Source organism: Amphiura filiformis, chromosome 7, assembly GCF_039555335.1.
Source record: "Amphiura filiformis chromosome 7, Afil_fr2py, whole genome shotgun sequence".
Taxonomy (NCBI): Eukaryota; Metazoa; Echinodermata; class Ophiuroidea; order Amphilepidida; family Amphiuridae; genus Amphiura; species Amphiura filiformis.
Window position 1 is genome coordinate 8,840,964 of NC_092634.1, and position 20,257 is coordinate 8,861,220.

At 37.5% G+C, this 20,257-nt stretch overlaps 1 protein-coding gene across 1 annotated transcript; it reads left to right on the forward strand.

The window, feature by feature from the left end:
• Positions 1-2,444: 2,444 nt before the first annotated feature.
• On the forward strand, positions 2,445-18,575 carry LOC140156705 (translocation protein SEC62-like). Its single transcript, XM_072179639.1, has 8 exons — positions 2,445-2,491; positions 6,418-6,529; positions 11,918-12,023; positions 12,677-12,833; positions 13,565-13,663; positions 14,039-14,099; positions 16,151-16,270; positions 17,108-18,575. The coding sequence occupies exons 1-8, from the start codon at positions 2,453-2,455 to the stop codon at positions 17,578-17,580; spliced, it is 1,167 nt and encodes a 388-aa protein (XP_072035740.1). The 5' UTR covers positions 2,445-2,452; the 3' UTR covers positions 17,581-18,575.
• The last annotated feature ends 1,682 nt before the right edge of the window (positions 18,576-20,257 follow it).

The following is a 20,257-nucleotide window of genomic DNA, read 5'->3' on the forward strand; positions in this document are numbered from 1 at the left end:
TTTTACAAATCCATATGTTCCCAATACAGATTTCCATTAAAACCATCTGTATTTATGTATCAATGATAATACAACAATATGAATGCCTGAAAAAATTACGTTTTGGTGTAATTATTTTGTTTTGGCTGCAGTTCGATGAACACGTCCCTATATGTCGCGTAGCTATATGAGAAGTTTATAATGACCTATGTCACCTAATTTTGCCATCACCAAATTCCCCGATAGTCGTAGTGCTGAGAAACAAGGGGTGGGCGAACCTGCCCCTAGGGCGAACACTCCCCGCTCTCCCCTACACATAATTATTGCACCAGCAATTAAAGTGTATGTAGGCCTATATAGGTGGGATGAAAAGCCGACGATCAACGGGAAATTTTGACCTTTCGTACTGAAGATATGGATTTTTTTCCAAAAAACACCAAAAAAAAATTAGGTCTTTTTGATCGTCGGCTTTTCCTCCCAGCTACATACACTTTAAGAATATGGCATTAGATTTATAAAATTAACTTCGAGTAGGGCCTACTGTTATAGGCTATATCAAAAATGTGAAAAATATCTAATTTTAATAATTTGTCATAAAATTTGTAGGCACCTGTACCTATATGGGTCTATCGTGAATTTCAAAAAATGAAAATTATTCAGTGATATCAGAAAGACATTTTTCGTATTCAGAATGCAATTCGATATGTCTGATGTGCTCTCATGTCCCACAAAAAATACTGTCGAAACCGTCTCACTGAAACGCTCATTCCAGATCCTGAGCGTTTTCGCCGCGTTTTCGTAACCAAATTTGGACTGTGTCTATTGTGGGTATAGATGTTCCATGTAAGTGTTGCATGTGCATACATGATGTAGAGTATGTCGGCAACAATAACTGCACGATGGACCACGGTTATTTGATGGGATCATTTATCAGTTTTTCAAACAAAACATCATGTACAACCAAAATTTAGGCTTAAACAGCTAAAAGTGATATCATGTTAATGTACACAGATGCTTTTGAGTCATTCTGAACTTTAATTTCCTCTCTTTTACAAAATTATTCACTTTTATAGCATTTTTAAAGCTTTTTTCGGATATGAAATGTATCTATTAATAACAAAATTGGTGGCGCTATTTAGTTACTGTAAATTACGCTTTCAAGCTTTTAATACAAATAATTCCTTTTATTGTTTGATAAAATATGTTTATAAAATTTCCTTGTTGCTTTTTTCACCTATTCCAGGTGTTTTAATGACAGTATTAATCACCTACCCCTTGCAAATAAAGAAATATGATTTAGGATAAATAGCGCCACCTATAGTTTGCATTTAGTTAATAATGAAGCCAATTATATATACATCAAACAACCGTGGGACTGTTATTAAAAAGTGGGTAATGGACTGGACGGTGAATCCAACGGACGAGGACACAAAACACATAAATGATACAAGAGGAAATTTAATAAGAACAACAGGAAAGAAAAAGCAAGGTACACCAACTTGATGAGGGGAAACAAGTAATGCAGACTAGACAGTATGCAGGGGGACAAAAACAGCAAATAGCTGCAAATGTAGGCAGAATTAGAAGTAGGCAAAGTTCGATAGCCAAAAATTACCAGTTCCAAGGCCCACAGAAGTAAGTGCTGAACCTGCAAAAACAACAAGGATCAATGATTTGGTAATACAAAACTGCACTAGAACAAGTGATGAAAATCACTGATAAACAGACACGTTAAAGCCTTAATGTACGATTTCCGTCAAATTTTAATTTTGTTATTCTTTATTCAAAATGTTGAAATAATATTTGTAATAACTGCCGGGAAGGGTTGCTGTCCATTTTAAGTTGAAATAACAAGGTTAAGTGAAAGAAACCCCACTAGTTATTTTGGCCATTTAACATGCAGTTCTATGGGAGGACATATTATCATAATTTTTAAATTATGATAATATGTCGAACTTTGCTCTGTTGACCTACAAAGACAACAAATTTGGCCGATTCCATTTAGGTGCAAGTTGGGACATGTAAACATTACAAATATGCAAAAAAATCAGGTTTGAAAAAAATTAACCAATTTCATATTATAAGATCGTACATTATGGCTTTAACCCAAACATCCAGAGTAGGCACAAAACAGGCAAAGTTCGATGGCCCAAAATTGCCAATTCCAGAGCCCACAAAACTTAAGTGTCAGGAAAACAGTATACTGGAAGTGATGAAAATCACTGTGTACACATCTGGTGTACATAGCAGTCAAACACTAAACAGACAAAAAACAACCAAAAAAAATATAGTAATCATTAATTATTTGCCATAGGCCTACATCGCGAATAAAAAGTTCCAAAGATCTGACCCGTACTTTGATCTGACACCACCACTCAACAAGCAACCGGATAGTCTTGCCAGACTCCCCCTGACATTACTTTTGCCACATCATCTTTGATAGCGCCATCATTTATTCCCGACAAATTGCATCATGGCGGATCGCAGTGTCAGACGGCGTAAAAAGAAAGAGGTAAACAATGGTAAAATCTAGTGGTTTTCAAACATTTGTAGATGATATATTTTAATCATAATTTACTATATGATTTTGGTAAAACTTTAAAAGTGCAGAAAGGAATTTATGTGACGCAAACAGTGAAATACAAGGTGAAATGTCACCCGTATGGCACTGCACTGCCGGCCACAGCAGACACAGTCAGTGCCACTGCAATGCAAGCCAATGCGAGTCAAGTGTCAATTCTTCTTCTTCTTCTTCCTTATAAGTGCCTCCCTCATATGTACATGTATGAGTATTGTCGCACTGCGTACAGACAAGCTGTACTTATTTTTTACTCTGGAACCTAGAGTAGATGAGTGTATTTTGAAGTACAGTCAACATGACCGGGATGATCCCTAGACTGCGGAACTCAGTCTTCCATGATAGTCGTCATTTATCATTTGGTCGTTATATGACTATCAGGGAGAGACTGAGTGGTTATGTAATGTACACGGAGGTGCATCCTTAACGTGTTGGTTACCGGTTTTTAATTCATCTTCGTTAGCAATTACGCACACTTACTATTGTACTGAAATTGTCTCTAGTCGTATATGAGGTGATTACGGTTTCTTCTTGTTGATTCCATATTGAAATCAGATGATTATTTCTTACACATTTTAGGCATGAAATCGGTGAGCACGCCGAATTGTTCACTCGCAGTCGTCCATGTTTATCGCGCAATGCAATATGGGAAGGAGGGGGAGGTCACAACAGGTCAGAATTAGCATATTCATGATATTACTAATTCCACTCGGCTATAGGGGAGGTAATTGACTTGATTGACAAATTACCCAGAGGCGTGAGGGCGATCCCGGCGATCCCATCACCTCATTCATTTCTAAGTTGTAGCATACCTATTAAGAAGTGGTAGGGTCCACAGAGACCGGATTGAAGAAGGTCATCACATGACCATCAGTGTTGAATTATTTGGCAGCCACCGAACACTGCGATCACGGCAAAAATATGAAACTACAAATTCGTGTTTGAACAGAAAGGATTCCGCAGATAATGGTAAATTTAGGATCATTGTAGACTATGAAGTCATTAGATAGTCGATCTTTATGTTTTGGTGTGTTACATGTTGTTACAAAATAGGAATTTCATTAACAAAACTCACAAGCAATCTCAACAACTTCCACATGGAGTAATTCGTGTTGTTTATCAGGGTCATAGGTCATACGACACAAATTTTGTGTCTTTCCGCCCCTCGGAAAATGGCTTCTATAGTTAGTGACTAGATGATCCCCTGCTCTTTTCGAATAGCCTGTGACGTTCTTTAACGTGCACACTACATTAATGTGAGAAAATATGCATGTACACGGGACCGACAGCTTAAAGTGCCCTCCGAAGCACTAAGCAAGTAGAGTGAAGTGTCTTGCTCAAGGACACAAATAGCCGGACCTGGGATTCGAACCCTTGACCCTTGGGTTCACAGTCCTATGCCTTAACCGCTAGGCCACGCTCTCCTCTGCATTGAGATGACTAGTCTGTTCATGTGTTAGCTTAGGGATGTTCATAAAATTTTGAGTTCCAATATTTTTAGCTGAAAGTAAATCAAATTACCTCCACAATAAGGGGTCAATCATTTGAAATGAATCTCCACAATAAACTAGGCTAGCGTACCGTATACTAAAATGCAGAAAACCTTTGACGAGCGCGACTACCGTTATGTTGCAAATTCGGCGCTAACAACGCGTACGGCGCACAGTTCATTCATAAATTTCCACTCGGCAACAACAGATCGCCTCAGCAGCCAATCAGAGACAAGTGCGTGCAACGCAGTAAATACACGATGTATCCTTACAATACGCGCTCGTCAAAGGTTTTCTGCATTTTAGTATAGTATGTATGCATGCCGATGTCTTGGGAAGATTTAATTGGTATTTTCATTTTTTCCAGTCCCGTTTTTTTGTGCATAATTTCTGTAAAGCTTAAAGTGGATTTTTTTGTTGGGGAAACTTCCGTTTGTAAACATGTTTAAATGCCGTTTAAGGGCGGGAAAAAAAACCCTGTTTAAACGTTTGAGGAATAAACAGAAATCAGCAGCAATAACTGACACACTGAAGTATGTGAAATTTGTGAATGTACCAAGGCATGCAAGACTAGAGAAAAGAGTCATTCCATATCAAATCACCTAATTTTCAGAAAAGGTTGGCTGGTCACCCTCTCAGATTTTGTTTAAAATCACTTATGTCATAGACCTATGGGTCAAATGAACACATTTCAAACGGTAGGTCTCAACTCCTTGTCGTTTTGGAGTTATGGCTCGTTGAATATTTGATGTTTTTGACGCAATTTGTCCACTTCCCATTGAAATACACACAAAATTGTCCTAAATACCAACCCAAATTTTATTATGTGGGAAATGAGCCACCATAATCAAACTCACACATATTCAAAATACTTCTATGATGTTCCTCAGTACCAGAAATCAAAGTGGTGTCAAGCCATCTTCATGGTTAAATGACTGTTTGGAGATCGCATTGAAATACACTGTAATGTTCTAATTCCCAGAATGCAAAGTTCATCAATTTACTGTGTATTTCAATGAGAGATTCAAACACTAATTTAACCATGAAGATGGCTTGACACCACTAAGATTTTTGGTACAGAGGAACATCATGCAAGTATTTTGAATTTGTGTGAGTTTGGTTGTGGTGGATTATTTCCCAACAAGGTCAAATGGGGTCACGAACGGGGGGTCTTTTGGCTGAGGAGTCATATTTGAGCCCCTGTGAAATTTTTATTAAGCCAATGAGTGGTCTACCCTGCTATAGAGGGTCACACCTGAACCTATATTGCCTACTAAAGGCAAAATAGATGATGTCTGACATCTAGGATGAAGAAGAGGGGGGTCAAAAACAGGAATTTGTCATGTGCGTCAACACGAACATGCATTTTTATCTGTCTATATCAGCAAATGGGGGTGAGATACTTTGTTTATGAGTCCAGAATCTGGTTATTTGGGTCAAAGACACCCTAGATTACCAATTTGTAGCCCTGTAGCTTACCCCTAGGGGAAGATATGGATGTCTAAACTCGGAAGAAAATTAATGTCGCGACATGCATGCCCAAAAAGGGGGGGTCTGACCCAATTTTCAATAGGCCGGTTCTCGGAAACGACAAGGAGTAGAGACCTACCGTTTGAAATGTGTTCATTTGGCACATAGGGCTATGATATAAGTGATTTTAAACAAAATCCGAGAGGGTGACCAGCAACCCATTAGGTGATTTAAGATGGACTGACCCAAAAGTAATGAAAGCAAATTTTGATACGCATAAAAAAATGCTTAATTCCAACACTGATTGTTATAGAATGGCGTGCTCGCTGTTAGGCGCAAACTAGTTGTGCGTTACTGCGTTGTGTTACGGTATGTAATATGTGACTGGTGCGCGCTTAGGGACCGTTCACAAACACTTGTTAGGGGGGCCTGATGCCAAAAATTTTTTCGGGCCCCCCTTTACAGACCTCAAAAATTTCAGGGCCCCCCTTTTTGACACTCAATTTTCCCACGAAAATTTAAGCCAAACAAACTTAAGTCAGACAGGGGCATGATTTCATGACCAAAGCATTAAATTGGCCCAAACACGTGACAGATTTGATACTGACAGCCCCCAATTTTAGGAAAATAAGCAAATAAAGTGACATCAACAAATTTTGAATCAAATTGAGATCTATTTTGACATTTTAAAATATAATCATTTCACATTAAAAATGGCTTTAATTGCATGGACTCCGCCATACTCGGCTTCGAGTCCGAGTCCTTTTGTGTCGGAGCCGAGCCAAGTCTTTTTGGGTCCAAGTCCGAGCTGAGTCCGACAACAAACGATATGGTACATCACTGGTATATAGCATGCCTATGATAATGATAACATTATATGATCACCTTCAATTTTTGCAGGAGGATGATGAGAAACCCAATGAAGAAGAGACGGCTGTGGGAAAACATGTACGGTTTAACCTGGCCACTAAAACCAGCAAGATAGGAGGACACAAGGTGGAATATTTCACAGGTAAATGCAGGGATATAGCCAGGGCCGGATTTACCATAGGGCCAGATGGGCCCGGGCCCAGGGCCCCCAAATTTTTGGGGCCCCCAAAATTGCCCTGTGCAGTGGGCATCTCCCATTTTAGCCCCAAAACACCATGTTTTGGTTCAAAATAGCCTACAAAAATTGCAAAATTTTGCGCGCTTCGTGCGCACAGGTCTGTTATATAGCAAAATTCAGCTTCAATTCGGGCTAAAATAGACTTCGCGCGCAAATGTCCTAGTAAAATATACAAACTTGGCCACTTGAGTGCACATGCCTTCCTCACGGTGCGTTTGGGGCCTCCAAATTTTGGCCTGGCCCAGGGCCCCCAAAAGGTAAATCCGGCCCTGGATATAGCACAGGGAGGAAATAATCAGTGCAGACCTGTTTTATATCGTCATGAATATGAGTTTGACAGACAGCCAAATTCAGACCTTCATTTTGGGGGAGCTCAATTGCACCAGAGCTCCTACAGCTCTACTTAACAACATTTTAGGAGTATGATTTACTGATCTCCTCACTAATTATTGAATCCCTGTTTTGATACAGATATTAAAAGACTGAGCTCCTTGTTGCGCACCTAAGTAAACTCAGGAGAGATTAACAGAGCTCCTGCAATTTTTAAAAATGAAGGCCTGCAAATCTGGATTCATCTTTTTCCAAATTCGTCACCATGGCACACGTATAACATACAGTCGTAATGACTTGTGGAGACTGAAAGCTAACAAAACATCTCTTAATAGTGAGGCCAAGCATAACATCACTGAGCTTGGTATAAAGAAACATTTTCGTGGTCGTAGAGCAGGGAAAAATACCCACAGACAGATCCGTGTTCACCATCCATGCAATAACAGCGCCCTGTCATGCATGATGACTTTAGCTTTTTTGACCAGCACAATGCATCAATGGGTGATTGTTATGATAATGACTCGTACCAGTACCATGATCACGATGATAGCCATGTATCATCTGCTGCAAGCCATCGCAGTAGACCTAGAGTTTTAACACCCATACCCAGAGCCCCTGAGAGCAGCACATAACGTACAAATAAGAACAGTTCAAACAGTTCACCTGTTCCATCGATTTTTGTCACAAATACCAGATCACTTGTGGAAAAGTTGGATGAAACTGAAGTTATCCTTTCTCAGAACGATTCACAGATATTTGTTGTAAGTGAAACTTGGTTCCACCCTGGCTTACCGGACTCTAAAATGAACATTCCCCAATATAACTTATTTTCTGTCTCACGCCAAAAAGAACATAGCCTCGAAGCGCGGAGGAGGTGTAGCAGTTTATGTGAAGAACAATATCACTTCTTATCTCATAACTGAAATTACAGTCCCAGAAGAGCTGGAATGTGTTTGGGTAATGGTGCGTCCCCACCGTATGCCACGAGAGGTGTCGGCAATTGCAGTCTGTGCCGTGTATATTCCACCAGATGCACCAGTTGCACTACAGAATCTGCTCGTTGACCATCTACTTGAAGCTACTGATAGTCTACGTACATCCTATCCTGACATTGGATTTGTAATTGCTGGAGACTTTAATAAATCACGATTGACAGATTATTGTTTGGCAATCAATTGAAACAACTCATTAAATTTCCAACTAGAAAGGATGCTATACTAGATCTTGTTTTTACCAATTTTAGTCAGCATTACAATGAACCAATTTGCTTACCACCAATTGGGAAAAGTGATCACAATTGCATTGTTCTTAAGCCATGTAGTTCAATCCCTGGTAATAAAATCAAGAAGTCCAGTGTGAGATCATTTAAGGATTCTAATCTCCGTAGTTTTGGTACATGGATTCAAAACCATGATTGGGATGAAGTTATTAACACATCTGGGGTCCAAGCCAAAACTGACACCTTTTATGCTCAGTTGAATGATGCAATTGAAACACATTTTCCATTGGTCACTGTAAAACATCATGAATCTGACAAACCATGGATAACTCAGAAAATTAAAAATCTAATTGCGTGACCGCCAGACTGCCTTCATGCAAGGTAACACAACTCAGTGGAAGTTTTACGCAATAAAATCAAGCGTTTAATTGAGCAAACAAAAATGAATTACTATGCTGAAAGAGTTAGACACTTGCACAAAACTGACAGTAAAAACTGGCATCGCCAGGTTAAGGTCATGACAAGGAACTGTTCAAATGAAACATGTATTCAGGTGCCAGGGGTCCAAGCTAATAGACACAACGAAATTGCAAATGTCATCAATTGTAAATTTGTGGATGTTTCTGCTAATTTAGAGCCCTTGATAATTCTAAGCTCCCTTCATACTTACCAGCAAGGAGCTCACCACCATGTTTGCACCCATGGAATGTGTATTCAGTTTTAAAAAAGGATCAATGCATCAAAAGCTACAGGTCCTGATGGGATACCGCCTCGTCTTGTCAAAGAATTTGCATACTGAGCTGAGTGTTCCTCTCACTGACATCTTGAATAGCTCAGTATACTGAGGGAACGGTTCCACACCAGTGGAAAAAAGCGATTGTGATTCCTATCCCTAAGCAGTATCCTGCGAATATTGACAAGTTGAGACCGGTGTCCCTGACGGACTGTTTTGCTAAAATCAGTGAAGGTTTTGTTGTGGACTGGATTCTTGATGACATTCAACACAAAATAGATCCCAACCAATACGGTAATGTTAAAGGAGTCTCTACCTCACATTATCTGGTTAGTCTGATACATTTTCTACACACTGGGGCTAATTTACCAAAAAATGTGGGCACTGTTGTCGTGACGGATTTTTCAAAAGCTTTTGACCTCATAGACCACAATTTACTCATCTCCAAGTTTGTTCATATAGGAGTGAGAGAATCACTCATTCCATGGATTTGTAGTTTCATTTCTGGTAGACAACAGTGTGTCAGATATAACCAAACTTTATCTGACTACAAAAACTTAAATGGGGGGTTGCCACAAGGCACAAAAATGGGCCCTTTGGGTTTCCAAATCATTATCAATGATGCAGCATCAGATGCTGATGCTAGTGTGTGGAAGTATGTAGATGACCTATCTTTGGCATCAAATGTATCCTATCCTACCAAGAGTACGCTGCAAAAAGATCTGAACAGTTTTGTTGATTGGTCAAAAAATAATAATTTGACACTAAATCCATCCAAGTGTCAAGGGCTTCAGGTTTGTTTCATGAATGACCCACCTGCTCCCACTGTGTCTATTGACGATGTGCCTCTTCAGTTTGTTAAATTTGCTAAAATTCTTGGCATTTGGATACAGGATGATTTGAAGTGGGACAAACAAATTAATGAAATGCTAAAAAAAACCAATAGCCGCATGTATATGCTCCGTACTCTTAAAAGATTTGGTTTTACATCTGATGAACTTGCAGTTATTTATAAAGGCTATGTACGGCCATTGTTAGAATATGGTGATGTTGTATGGGATTCGTCTTTGACATGTGAACAGGTTAATTCTCTTGAAAAAGAAAAAAAAAGGGCTTGCAAAATAATACTTGGCAAGAAATACAACTCATATACTGATGCAATTGAAGAATGTGGAATTCAGACTCTTTCTGACCGTAGGAAAAATCACAGTGTTAAATTTGCTCAGTCTCTGCCAAAATGTGATCGCATCGACCAATCTCATTCCCCTACAAGGCGTTCTATGCATGGCAGAGAATTGCATAATTCAAATTCCATCACTCGTTTACCTTGTAGAACTGAGCGGTTCAGAAAGAGTCCAATTCCACACTTCATCAACTTACTTAATGCTTAAAATTGATGTTTTGTTTCACCCATTGATGCAGTTTAACAATTTGATGCAATTTAATTTAATTATTTTGATGTGACAATTTTTATGGTATGGGTATGACAGTGAATATGAGTGTATTGAGTGACTTGGTATGTATGCATATTATTTAGGGTGACTGTGTTTGGAAGTTCATGTAAGAGGTGCGCTCAAGAGTGAGTGGGGGTGTGTTTGTGAGGATAAGTGTGGATATAAGATTAGTTAAGGGGTTTGCTTTCATAATTATGTGCAATATAATTTTGTGTTTCTTTTATGCTTTTTGATGCTTATTTGATTTGGTGTGTGGCTAGTATTATTTGTGGTCACTGTGTTTGGGAGTAAGAGGTGTGCTTAGGGGTGGGTGTGTGTGAGTGTGGTGTGATGGGGTGAGTGTGGAGATAAGCTTTTATAATTATGTGCAATATAATTCTGAATATTATATGTTTTTCTTATGTTTATTTCTTGTAATATGTATTTTAATAACTTTTATGTATAATAATAGTAAATAATTTTTGATGTTTTAATATATTGTAAAAAGTGACGCAATTTGGCTATTTGCCACGATGTTATTTTCAATAAATATGAAATGAAATGAAATCTTTTTGTTAAATTTTAAAAAACATATTAGACAGGGAGTTTGCTCATGGGACAGGTAAAATTGAAAGCCTTGACAGATGCATAATTGTAGGTGTTGAGAAAGGCTGTTGACCTTTTTATACTATTCAGCATATTACTTCAGCGGTGTCCGTCTGCTCTGTCTCATTGTCGCGTAATACTCTGATCAGCTCGTAATAGCCATGACTTATAACATCGTGGATTGATATAGAATGGCGTACACACAGCTGGGCGCATCACCTACGCAAACTGCGCTGTGCGTAATGCGTGAATGATGTGCGCTTTTGTGAATTTACGTGTGCGTAAGTTGGAACTTTATTGACTCGCCCAGTAACAAAAACTGAATAATTCTCGCCTATTAAGAGCTGATCATAGTATAGGTCATGCGATGCAATGCAGCTTGATCAGCGAATAAGGACCGATGCGATGATGATGTGATTAAATTAAATTATCAGAACCCTACTTTTGTATATGCCATAAACTGCGCCAAATTGGCAGACCGCTGAAGAACCCTGCTGAAAACTATAGTAGACCAGATTTGCAAAACAAGGTCATAGCAACACAATATTTGAACCTCCAATGGGCTGTAGATGAAGTCTGGTAAATGTTTAAAAGGTCAAGTCAAATGTTATTCAAATGACAGGCAAACCTCAATTCCTAGCTAACACCCTGCATACAGGGTTAGCTAATGGTGCAGCACAGCACAGTTGCCTTAAAATGTGATATGCTACTGACACCTCTTGAGCTAAAGCACTAGTCCCTTGTACTGTAATTCAAAATAATTTATGTGTGACATGAATTTGATAAAAATCCAGATTCGGCCTTCTGGGAAACCCATGACAATAATTATGTAAGCCGATATGTTGGCTACGGTACTTAATAAAGTTCAGAACCATGAACCCTGTCATAACTCTCATTCTTTGACTTTGAGGATGAATTTGAAATAAATAAATACAAGACTTAAAGTTTTCTAAACATTATGCCTTTTGCAGGTTCCAAAGCTGTAGATTTCTTGCTGGATTCCAAGTGGGCATCTGGAGAAAAGGGTACCAAGATTATATTCACGGACAGAAACTCAGTTGCCCGTTACCTAAACGAGTAAGTATCCAATGGCAAAGATATTATTAAAGCTATTGATGTCATAGTCTTGGAAAATATCAAACAGATGACAAGTTAATTTACACATTTGTATGATAATCTTCTTGATTTTATTGATGAAATACTATGCAATGGCCTATCTACCACTTGCTAGACAGTGCAAAGGACTGAGTGATAGCCATGTCATACAATGAGTGTCTGAAAGACTCCAAAGAACATGCCGCAAGTATGTATAAACACAGCAATGAAACCCAGTGAAACTCTGAAAAGATTATTGATTCATCCTAAGAGATAAGGTTGGCATACTGTATAAGACTTCCCAAGGGAGGATATGCTCCAATTTATTATTTTTTTACCAAAAAGAAATTTAGGGTCTATAACTTAGAAAAAAAATTTCTTGTGTTTTTATGTTTTTTGGAAAATCGGCATGCGTTTTATGGCCTCCAAAATCACGTATTCTTAGCAGGCCTAGCACTATGTGAGGGGTAGGTAGCCCTACTGTAAGTTTCTGAGTGGTCCCTGAAAGTGCAGCACTTTGTGAGCTATGGCTCAACTACAATTATTTATCACAGACTGGGCCCCAGTAAAGTAGATTAAATGAAAAAACTTATGTTGAAATTGTAGTACCAAACTGTATTATTATATTTCTTCAGGTTGCTGTACAAAGGGATGTTTTATCGTGCCCTAAAGGTGGTCAAGAAAAACAAGAAAGAAAAAGAGGAAGAAAAAAAGGAGAAGAAACCAGAAAAGAAGGAGAAAAAGGAGAAAACCAAAGAGAAAGAAAAGAAGGATGAAAAGGGCAGTAGTAAGGTAAGAAATGTCTGTCATTGGGTTCAAATTTGGACTAAAACCTGTGAATTGATTCTTGCAAAGATTCTTGTAAACCGATTTGCATGAAACAAAGGAGATCCTTGTGTAATTTCAATATCGACTCAGATGATTTTTTAAAGTCAATTCCTTCCCAAGATTCAAGATTGATTGATGCATTGTGCGACAGAATTATATTATAACGCTGAGTTGACACATGGATTAGAATGTGTTTACAAATTTATTTAAATAATGAAGAAGGAGGCAGCCTATATGCTTCACCCTAGCAGGGCGTAAGACAATGCGAGACACAAATTAATATATGCGAGGATCGGAAATAAACGATGCAAGCCCGAGAAATTAATGTTTAAATGACCTGTTTGGGGCTCGAGCAAACTGACATATGAAAATATTGAGAGAGATAAAATTAAGACTCAGCGGGGATTGAACCCGGACGCTGGATTACCGGTCCAGAGTTCAATCCCTGCTGATTTTTTCTCTCTCAATATTTTCATACATGTATGTCAGTTTGCTTGAGCCCCAATCACAAATTAATTTGTTATAAAATGTCCCAAACTTGAATTGATTTGCACAATATGATCACCCTTGATCAGTGTTAACGCTTTAAGCATAAGTCGTTATTGAGCAAATTGGACTCCCATAATCTATTCTGGACATACATATTTAGTAGCATAATGATTTACTTGAAACCCTGATTTTATGTGTGTACATAGGACAACGAAAAGGAAGAATCTGGCAAAAAGACCAAAGAAGGAAAGAGGAAGGTACGACTGGAACCAACTGATGATCAGTTTTTTGCTGATGGCAATGACGTAAGTTAATCTCATCATTTAAAATCCCTGATATTGGGATATTTTTAGATACTAAACAAGTCATTCTATAATAAAGGACTTTTGAGGATGTGAATTGAGAATGTCTATTGAGCACCAGGAAAATATTAGGATAGTAGCATCTAGGTTTATTGAAGAGTAAATCACACAGTTTATATAGTATAACTCTGGCTTAGTTCTAGCTACATTTGTATGCTTTTATTTTTGAGTTGTAAGTCCAATCACCCCATTTGTCAGCAGTTCTATTTGGTAGGCTGCCATTCAACCATAAGGATCACCTCATCACCAAACATTATTGAAATAGATCATGAAGTGACAATAATATTTTTGTTGTTGTTTTTTGTCTTTTCATTCTAGGCCTATGTGTGGGTATTTGATCCCATCAAACCCATGTACTATGTATATGGAGCATTATTAGGTAAGTCAAACATGTAAAGTGATGTATGTTGTTGTTGTATCTGTCAGATGGCATATAATATGTCACTAACTTAATCATTGAGGAAATTTTCTTTTAACCCTATTCTATTACCCCCCCCATCAATTTCGTGCCATATGGCACGAAATGGCTTAATATGTATGTAAAAAATATTTACACAAATAAGGTCTTATCTTTTGAACAGTTTTGGTAATTTATCACTTCTCTATCAACCAAAAACCTCTTTTCCTAATATAACCACCATTTACACATCATAAAATGGTTTAAAATGTTGAAAACGTGCATATTTTAACCATTTTTAGGCCAAAATTTGCCCTAAAAATAGCCCCAAAATGTCCATAAACTTTTGAAATATAGCCCAAATCAACCCGGATTTCTTTTTAGTACATGTAGAAACACGGCAGTGTATTTAAAACTGCATGAAAATGCCACATTGATGTACTCATACACTTCAAAAATATAAATCAAAATATTTTTTTTCATCAAAATTGACTATGAGCTCATTAATTATTCATGAGCTAATTTGCATAAAATTTACATAATTAATTATTAAACTTGTTTTTCTAAAAGCTTAAAGTCCAAGCTTGCCAATGGTATGCCACTTATTGGTTTTTACCCAACCGATAACACTGCAACGCAGTAGTTAATATGATACCTCCACACCACTCAAATATACCACTTCTGTGGGGTAATAGAATAGGGTTAAAATTAAAAAAATTCAGAATTGTACATTTTTGTACATTTTGGAATCAGCATGGAAAATGCATTAAAATGAGTATGAACAAACCTAGTATTGGTTCAGTGGTTCTTGAGATAGCTCTTGATATCTCAAAACTTTGACATTTTATGTTGAAGCCTATGGCTAGCACTCAGCATTAAATTAACATATTCCCTTGCTTGATATATCTCTGAAGACAAATCCCATTGCAAAATATGGACTTGTGTACATAGAAATATACTATAGTCGCATATTGCAAGTGCAAGAGTCCCTGACAAATGTTTATCTGCAATGGTAATGGGTGTTTCTTGTTAGTTGCATAAAATTTCACAAAAATGACAGCTGATCCATAAGCTTGCCATATTTTTAGAAAAAAACATTTGTTACCTAGTGCCGTTTCTGACAACAAACTTGCCAGTATTTTCGGCATATATTTTCAGCATCAATTAACACGTATCAGTTGCTTTTGAGATTATATTAAGGTTAGCAACTATTTTAAACTGTTGTGATTTTGTAGTTCACAGCATCTTGCGAATGGCAGTGAGCTTTGGCAAAAATTGCATTGATCATTTTATAGCGGTTCATGGTTCTTGAGTAATGTTGTAAAGAGGGCTGAAACAACAACACTTTTGTAAAACGTACATAACTCAATTAACAACAATAAATCAAGCAAGTTTCAAAGTACAAATGTATATGATTTGCAAAATGAACTTTTGGAAAACATCAAAGTGTTATTTTTCAATATATATTGATTTAGATAATGAAAATGGAGTTTTTTGGCTGCTTTGACCAAAAATACATCCAGGGCTACACCATAATTTCTTGACACTTTTCAGTGTGGCTATTAATTCTAAAAAGCTATTTGCTGGCTACTCAAATTATCAAGCAACCTGATATTTAAATTGCTCATACTTCACTGGCGTGCATGTTTTGCATGTGTACACTACCTTTGGGCTGTGGAAAATTAATTATTTGGTTAGGGTTTCCCAACCGACCGTAGCTCAGCCCCCAATATATTTTGAGGCTTGTGGAGAAAAACAAAGTTGGTAGAGATTCTATTTATTAGTGTAGATATTCCAAACATGTACAAATTTTCACCTCTACATAAAACTTTGCACCGAATCGTTTGTGGGTCGCCATTTTCCTGGAAGTAACTTTTTAATAATGCTATTTCATCAGTTGTTGGCGCGTTAACAGTATTGTAAACATTGATGGACGGGTGATGCATTGTTAAAATAAATGCAATATAATATAGTTTTGTGACTGACCGAGTGTACTTTGCTATGGTTGATGACAATTACTGTTTGTTTTGTAGTTATTGGAGCAATTGCAGTGTGTTTGTTTCCATTGTGGCCTCACTGGATGAGGATAGGCACCTACTACACAAGTTTGGGTGGAGCAGGACTAGTAGGCAGTGTACTTGTTCTAGCTGTGTGTAAGTATATGGTTCATAGAGTTTATCAAGGGCATATAGGCAGGTGGGTAGTCCTCACCAAAGGCCACTTTGCGAGTGTAGTGAGTGAAAAAAACACCAAACTGACAGGTTTTTTATGGCTTATGCTTTTTTTTTTGCCTATTTGCAAGTGTAGCGAGCAAAAACGTTACATTCTTTATGCTTTAAGTCCAAACATTTTGGGAAAAGGTCCACTTTTTTCAAAGTCACCCCCCAAAAAAAAAAAAATCCTGGCTGTCAACTTTCATATATTGAGGTCCAGAAATTTTTGGGAAGAGTCCATTTGCTCAAAAGCTAAACTTGTTTTATAATTTGTTAGGCCCATCCACCAATGTTAGATACTGTACTTTTTATTTTTCCCCAAAAAATGTAAAAGTAGTGTACATTTTCAGAGTCCTAATCAGCTAATATTATGCTGAAATATGCTGCACCTGGCACAGACTGTTGCAGAATATTCAGGGATACTCCGCTGCATTTAATATTTTGGATGCAGCAATTTTAAACATAATTTAAAACTAGTGGCAAATGGTGGTCATAGACCACAAACCTAGCTGGGGCTTATTGGTGTTGTGGAGGTATCATGTAAACTCCCAGCTAGGTAATCATGCTTTTAAATTTAATCCATTTCTGGTGTAACTTCTTATCATGTAAACCTACATTTACATACTAAATGAACAATCCCATTTTTGCACTTATCAATTTTGTGCATGTAAAGGAGAGCACAAAAGTATGGAAATATCCACTTTGCTAGCAGTGAAGTGTCTGAAACTGGAAAAGATTTTTGTGTTTAATAGAGGATACTATGCTTTTTCTTTACAGTTCGGCTTATCATTTTCTGCATGGCATGGACCACAACTGTCGGAAAAATTCACTTCTGGTTGTTTCCGAATCTTCTAGCAGACGTAGGAATTTTAGAGTCATTTCAACCAGTTTATATTTGTGATTACATGTCCGGCGACAAGAAAGATGAAAAAGATGATAACGAAGAAAATGAGGACAAGGACGAAGGCAAAGAAGACGACAGTGAAAACAGTAAAAATGACACTCCAGAAGAATTAAAAGCACAAAATATTGAGGTAAAAGATTTAAAACAAACTGACGACACAATATCAAAAGATGCGAGTCAGGGAACAGTAAATATAACAGAAGAGCAGGAGGAGGCCGAGGAGGAGAATGAAGGGTCTAGTAAATCTGGTAGTTCTGCTGAAAACGGCCAAGAAGGGTTTGAATTCATTGAACAGGAGGAGATATCGGAAGCATCACAGGAGCAAGAACCAGAAGATTCATCTTAAATTTAATGTCATTATCAGCTCAGGGTCAATTTGGGGCCACTTTTAATTAAACCACATGTAATAATGGAAGAAGGGGAATTTTCCTGGTGTTATTTATTGTAAGCTACTGCTGCTTTTTGTGGCCACCTTTGTTCATGTACACTGACTTGACTCCATACCACCTTTTAATTAGAGTATTTGTTTGAGTTAAATAGGTGATCTGATAAGTTATGAGAGAACAATGGTAATTAGTTCCTTGATTTTTCAGTGCTCTATGAGAGTTTTTAGAGCACTGTTAGCCAGCTCAGCTGCATTGAACTTCCGTTCAACAACCACGGCTCAAAATCCCGGGGTTGGATGTTCTTAGTGAAAAAGCTGTGGCAGATTTGGGGTTTAAGAAATGTGATCTGATGAGCAATATATAGATCCCAGTGGAGATCAAAGTAGTGCTTAAAATAGCTGAGAGAAAGCTGTTAGTGTCCTGAAAGTTGAAGGTTGAATGTACTTATTGCACTACAACCTTTTTACATTCAAGAGAGGGTAAATCTGCATATTATACAACACAGCTATTTAGACATTGCCCTTTCTTGTGTGTCAAAATCCTTTTCCCTGTATTCTGTGTTGGTTTCCATTTGCACCATCCAACCCTTGCCAATATGAGTAGATCAATGTTGACTTGTCAATAAGCTATTCCAGTTGAAAACCATGCACCCCATGGAAGACATGACTTTGGTCTCCCACACAGGGGGTGTAGATTTCAAAATAAGTTACTCGTTCAGATAACCCCATTTGAAATTCACACTCCTTGTGGGGGAGATTAAAGTCATATCTTCCATAGGGGGTGTATGGATTTCAACTGGAATTGCCTAATGAGTATACAACAGCAGATTGCAGAGCAATCAGTCGCACTCTGTGCATGCTGCTTAAAGCCTGCGAAACAGGAAAAATATGAAATATAGTTTAGCTTGCTTGGGCCGCATGTTTTGCATTTTGAAAAATCATGAAATTTTTATCCACTTATAAAATAAACATATTTCTCTTGCAAATATTGCTACCAATGTTGCAAACATAATTGGGGTTCTTAACATATTAATTCAAAACCGTAGAATGATTGTTTACATGTCATGGAGTGTGGTTTAACCTCAACTGTAAAGTAAGTGTTACCTATAAACAATAGTTTAATTATGTTATATTAACTACTCAATTTTCTGGTGCTAATGTCAGGTAGGAATGAATTCAATATAGTTATTGATTTTTGTGGCATCTCTGAAAAAACATGCCACCAAATGTGTGGAATTGGGCTATTTCAGTTGAAATCCATACACCCCCCTATGGAACACATGACCTTAATTTCCCCCCAACAAGCTTACCTGAATGGGTGACTCAATTTGAAATATACACTATGTGGGAAATTAAAAGTCATGTCTTTCATAGGGGGTGTATGGATTTCAACTGACAGCCTATTCTTCCAAACTGATCTGGTCTGCATTATTTAATTTGTCTTTGTGTAATACCTTGTTTGAATGGTAATAGGTGAAAACTATTTTTTTGTGTTTATTTTTTTTTAATGCATGGACATCTCTCAAGTTATGCTGAGTTGATTTATTTGACGGAGACGCCACGCCCAACTTCGTTATGCCGTTCAACAAAAATGTACACCAAGTCATGATGCAATTAAGTCATGCTTATTTCAGTTGAACAAAGTATAGGCATGGAAACTTGCATCTATTTTTAGGATGTTTATTGTATATTATTATTGATTTTTGCTGTCACTCTAATTTCAGTAAAATGACAAAATTACATGCATAATTAGCATGTAGCAATTTATCATTTGCTACATGATATAAGTAAGGTTTAAGATTCTGGCCAAAAGTAGCTCAGCTTTATACAACAACTGTGGTTGCACTTGATGGGAAATGGGCATATCTAGCAACAATCAGCTGTTAGTTATTTAGCAAAGTGACAATAGATGTTGAACAAATTGCTGCATTTTATTTGTTATGAATTCTGTAAAAATGACTTGGTATTATTATGTTTTCCAGTTCCAGTGACACCACATGAATTTTGCTCTGGGTGGGATTCACCCTTATGAAAACTATCACTACAACCCAAATAATGGTTTTTCACATAATAGCTAGGAATAAATACCTGACTCATCTCAAGTGGAGGTCACTTCAAATCGTCCCCAAGTCACATGGTTATGGAATGTTCTCTATATTAATAACCCATGTGACTTGGGGATGATTTGAAGTGACCTCCACTTGAAATGAGGTATTTATTCCAAGTTATTATGTGAAATGAGACACATGTAGCAGCCGACAAGTGCATTGTATGGATGTACACATATTACAATTCATCCAAAGGTCCAGGGAAATTAATGAAGTGTCACTGGAGCAGGAATAGATAATACCTTCATGTAAGCCTACACAGGGTTTGCGTAATATGGAATATGCAGCTTCCCTCAATCAAGTTTTGACAATAGTCTTAAAGGGGGTGGTCCAATTTTTTAATGTTTTGTTTTCTAACTTACATTGAGGCCTACCATTAAACAATGTTTCCAAATTTTTAGTTATATTATTCCAGTGGTTTCGATATGAGAAGCAAAAATGTGTCTAACAATACCAGGATAGTACAATGTGTACACTTCTGGTGTGGTCACCACAATTCACCACATGTTTGTTCACACCACCTAAATGAA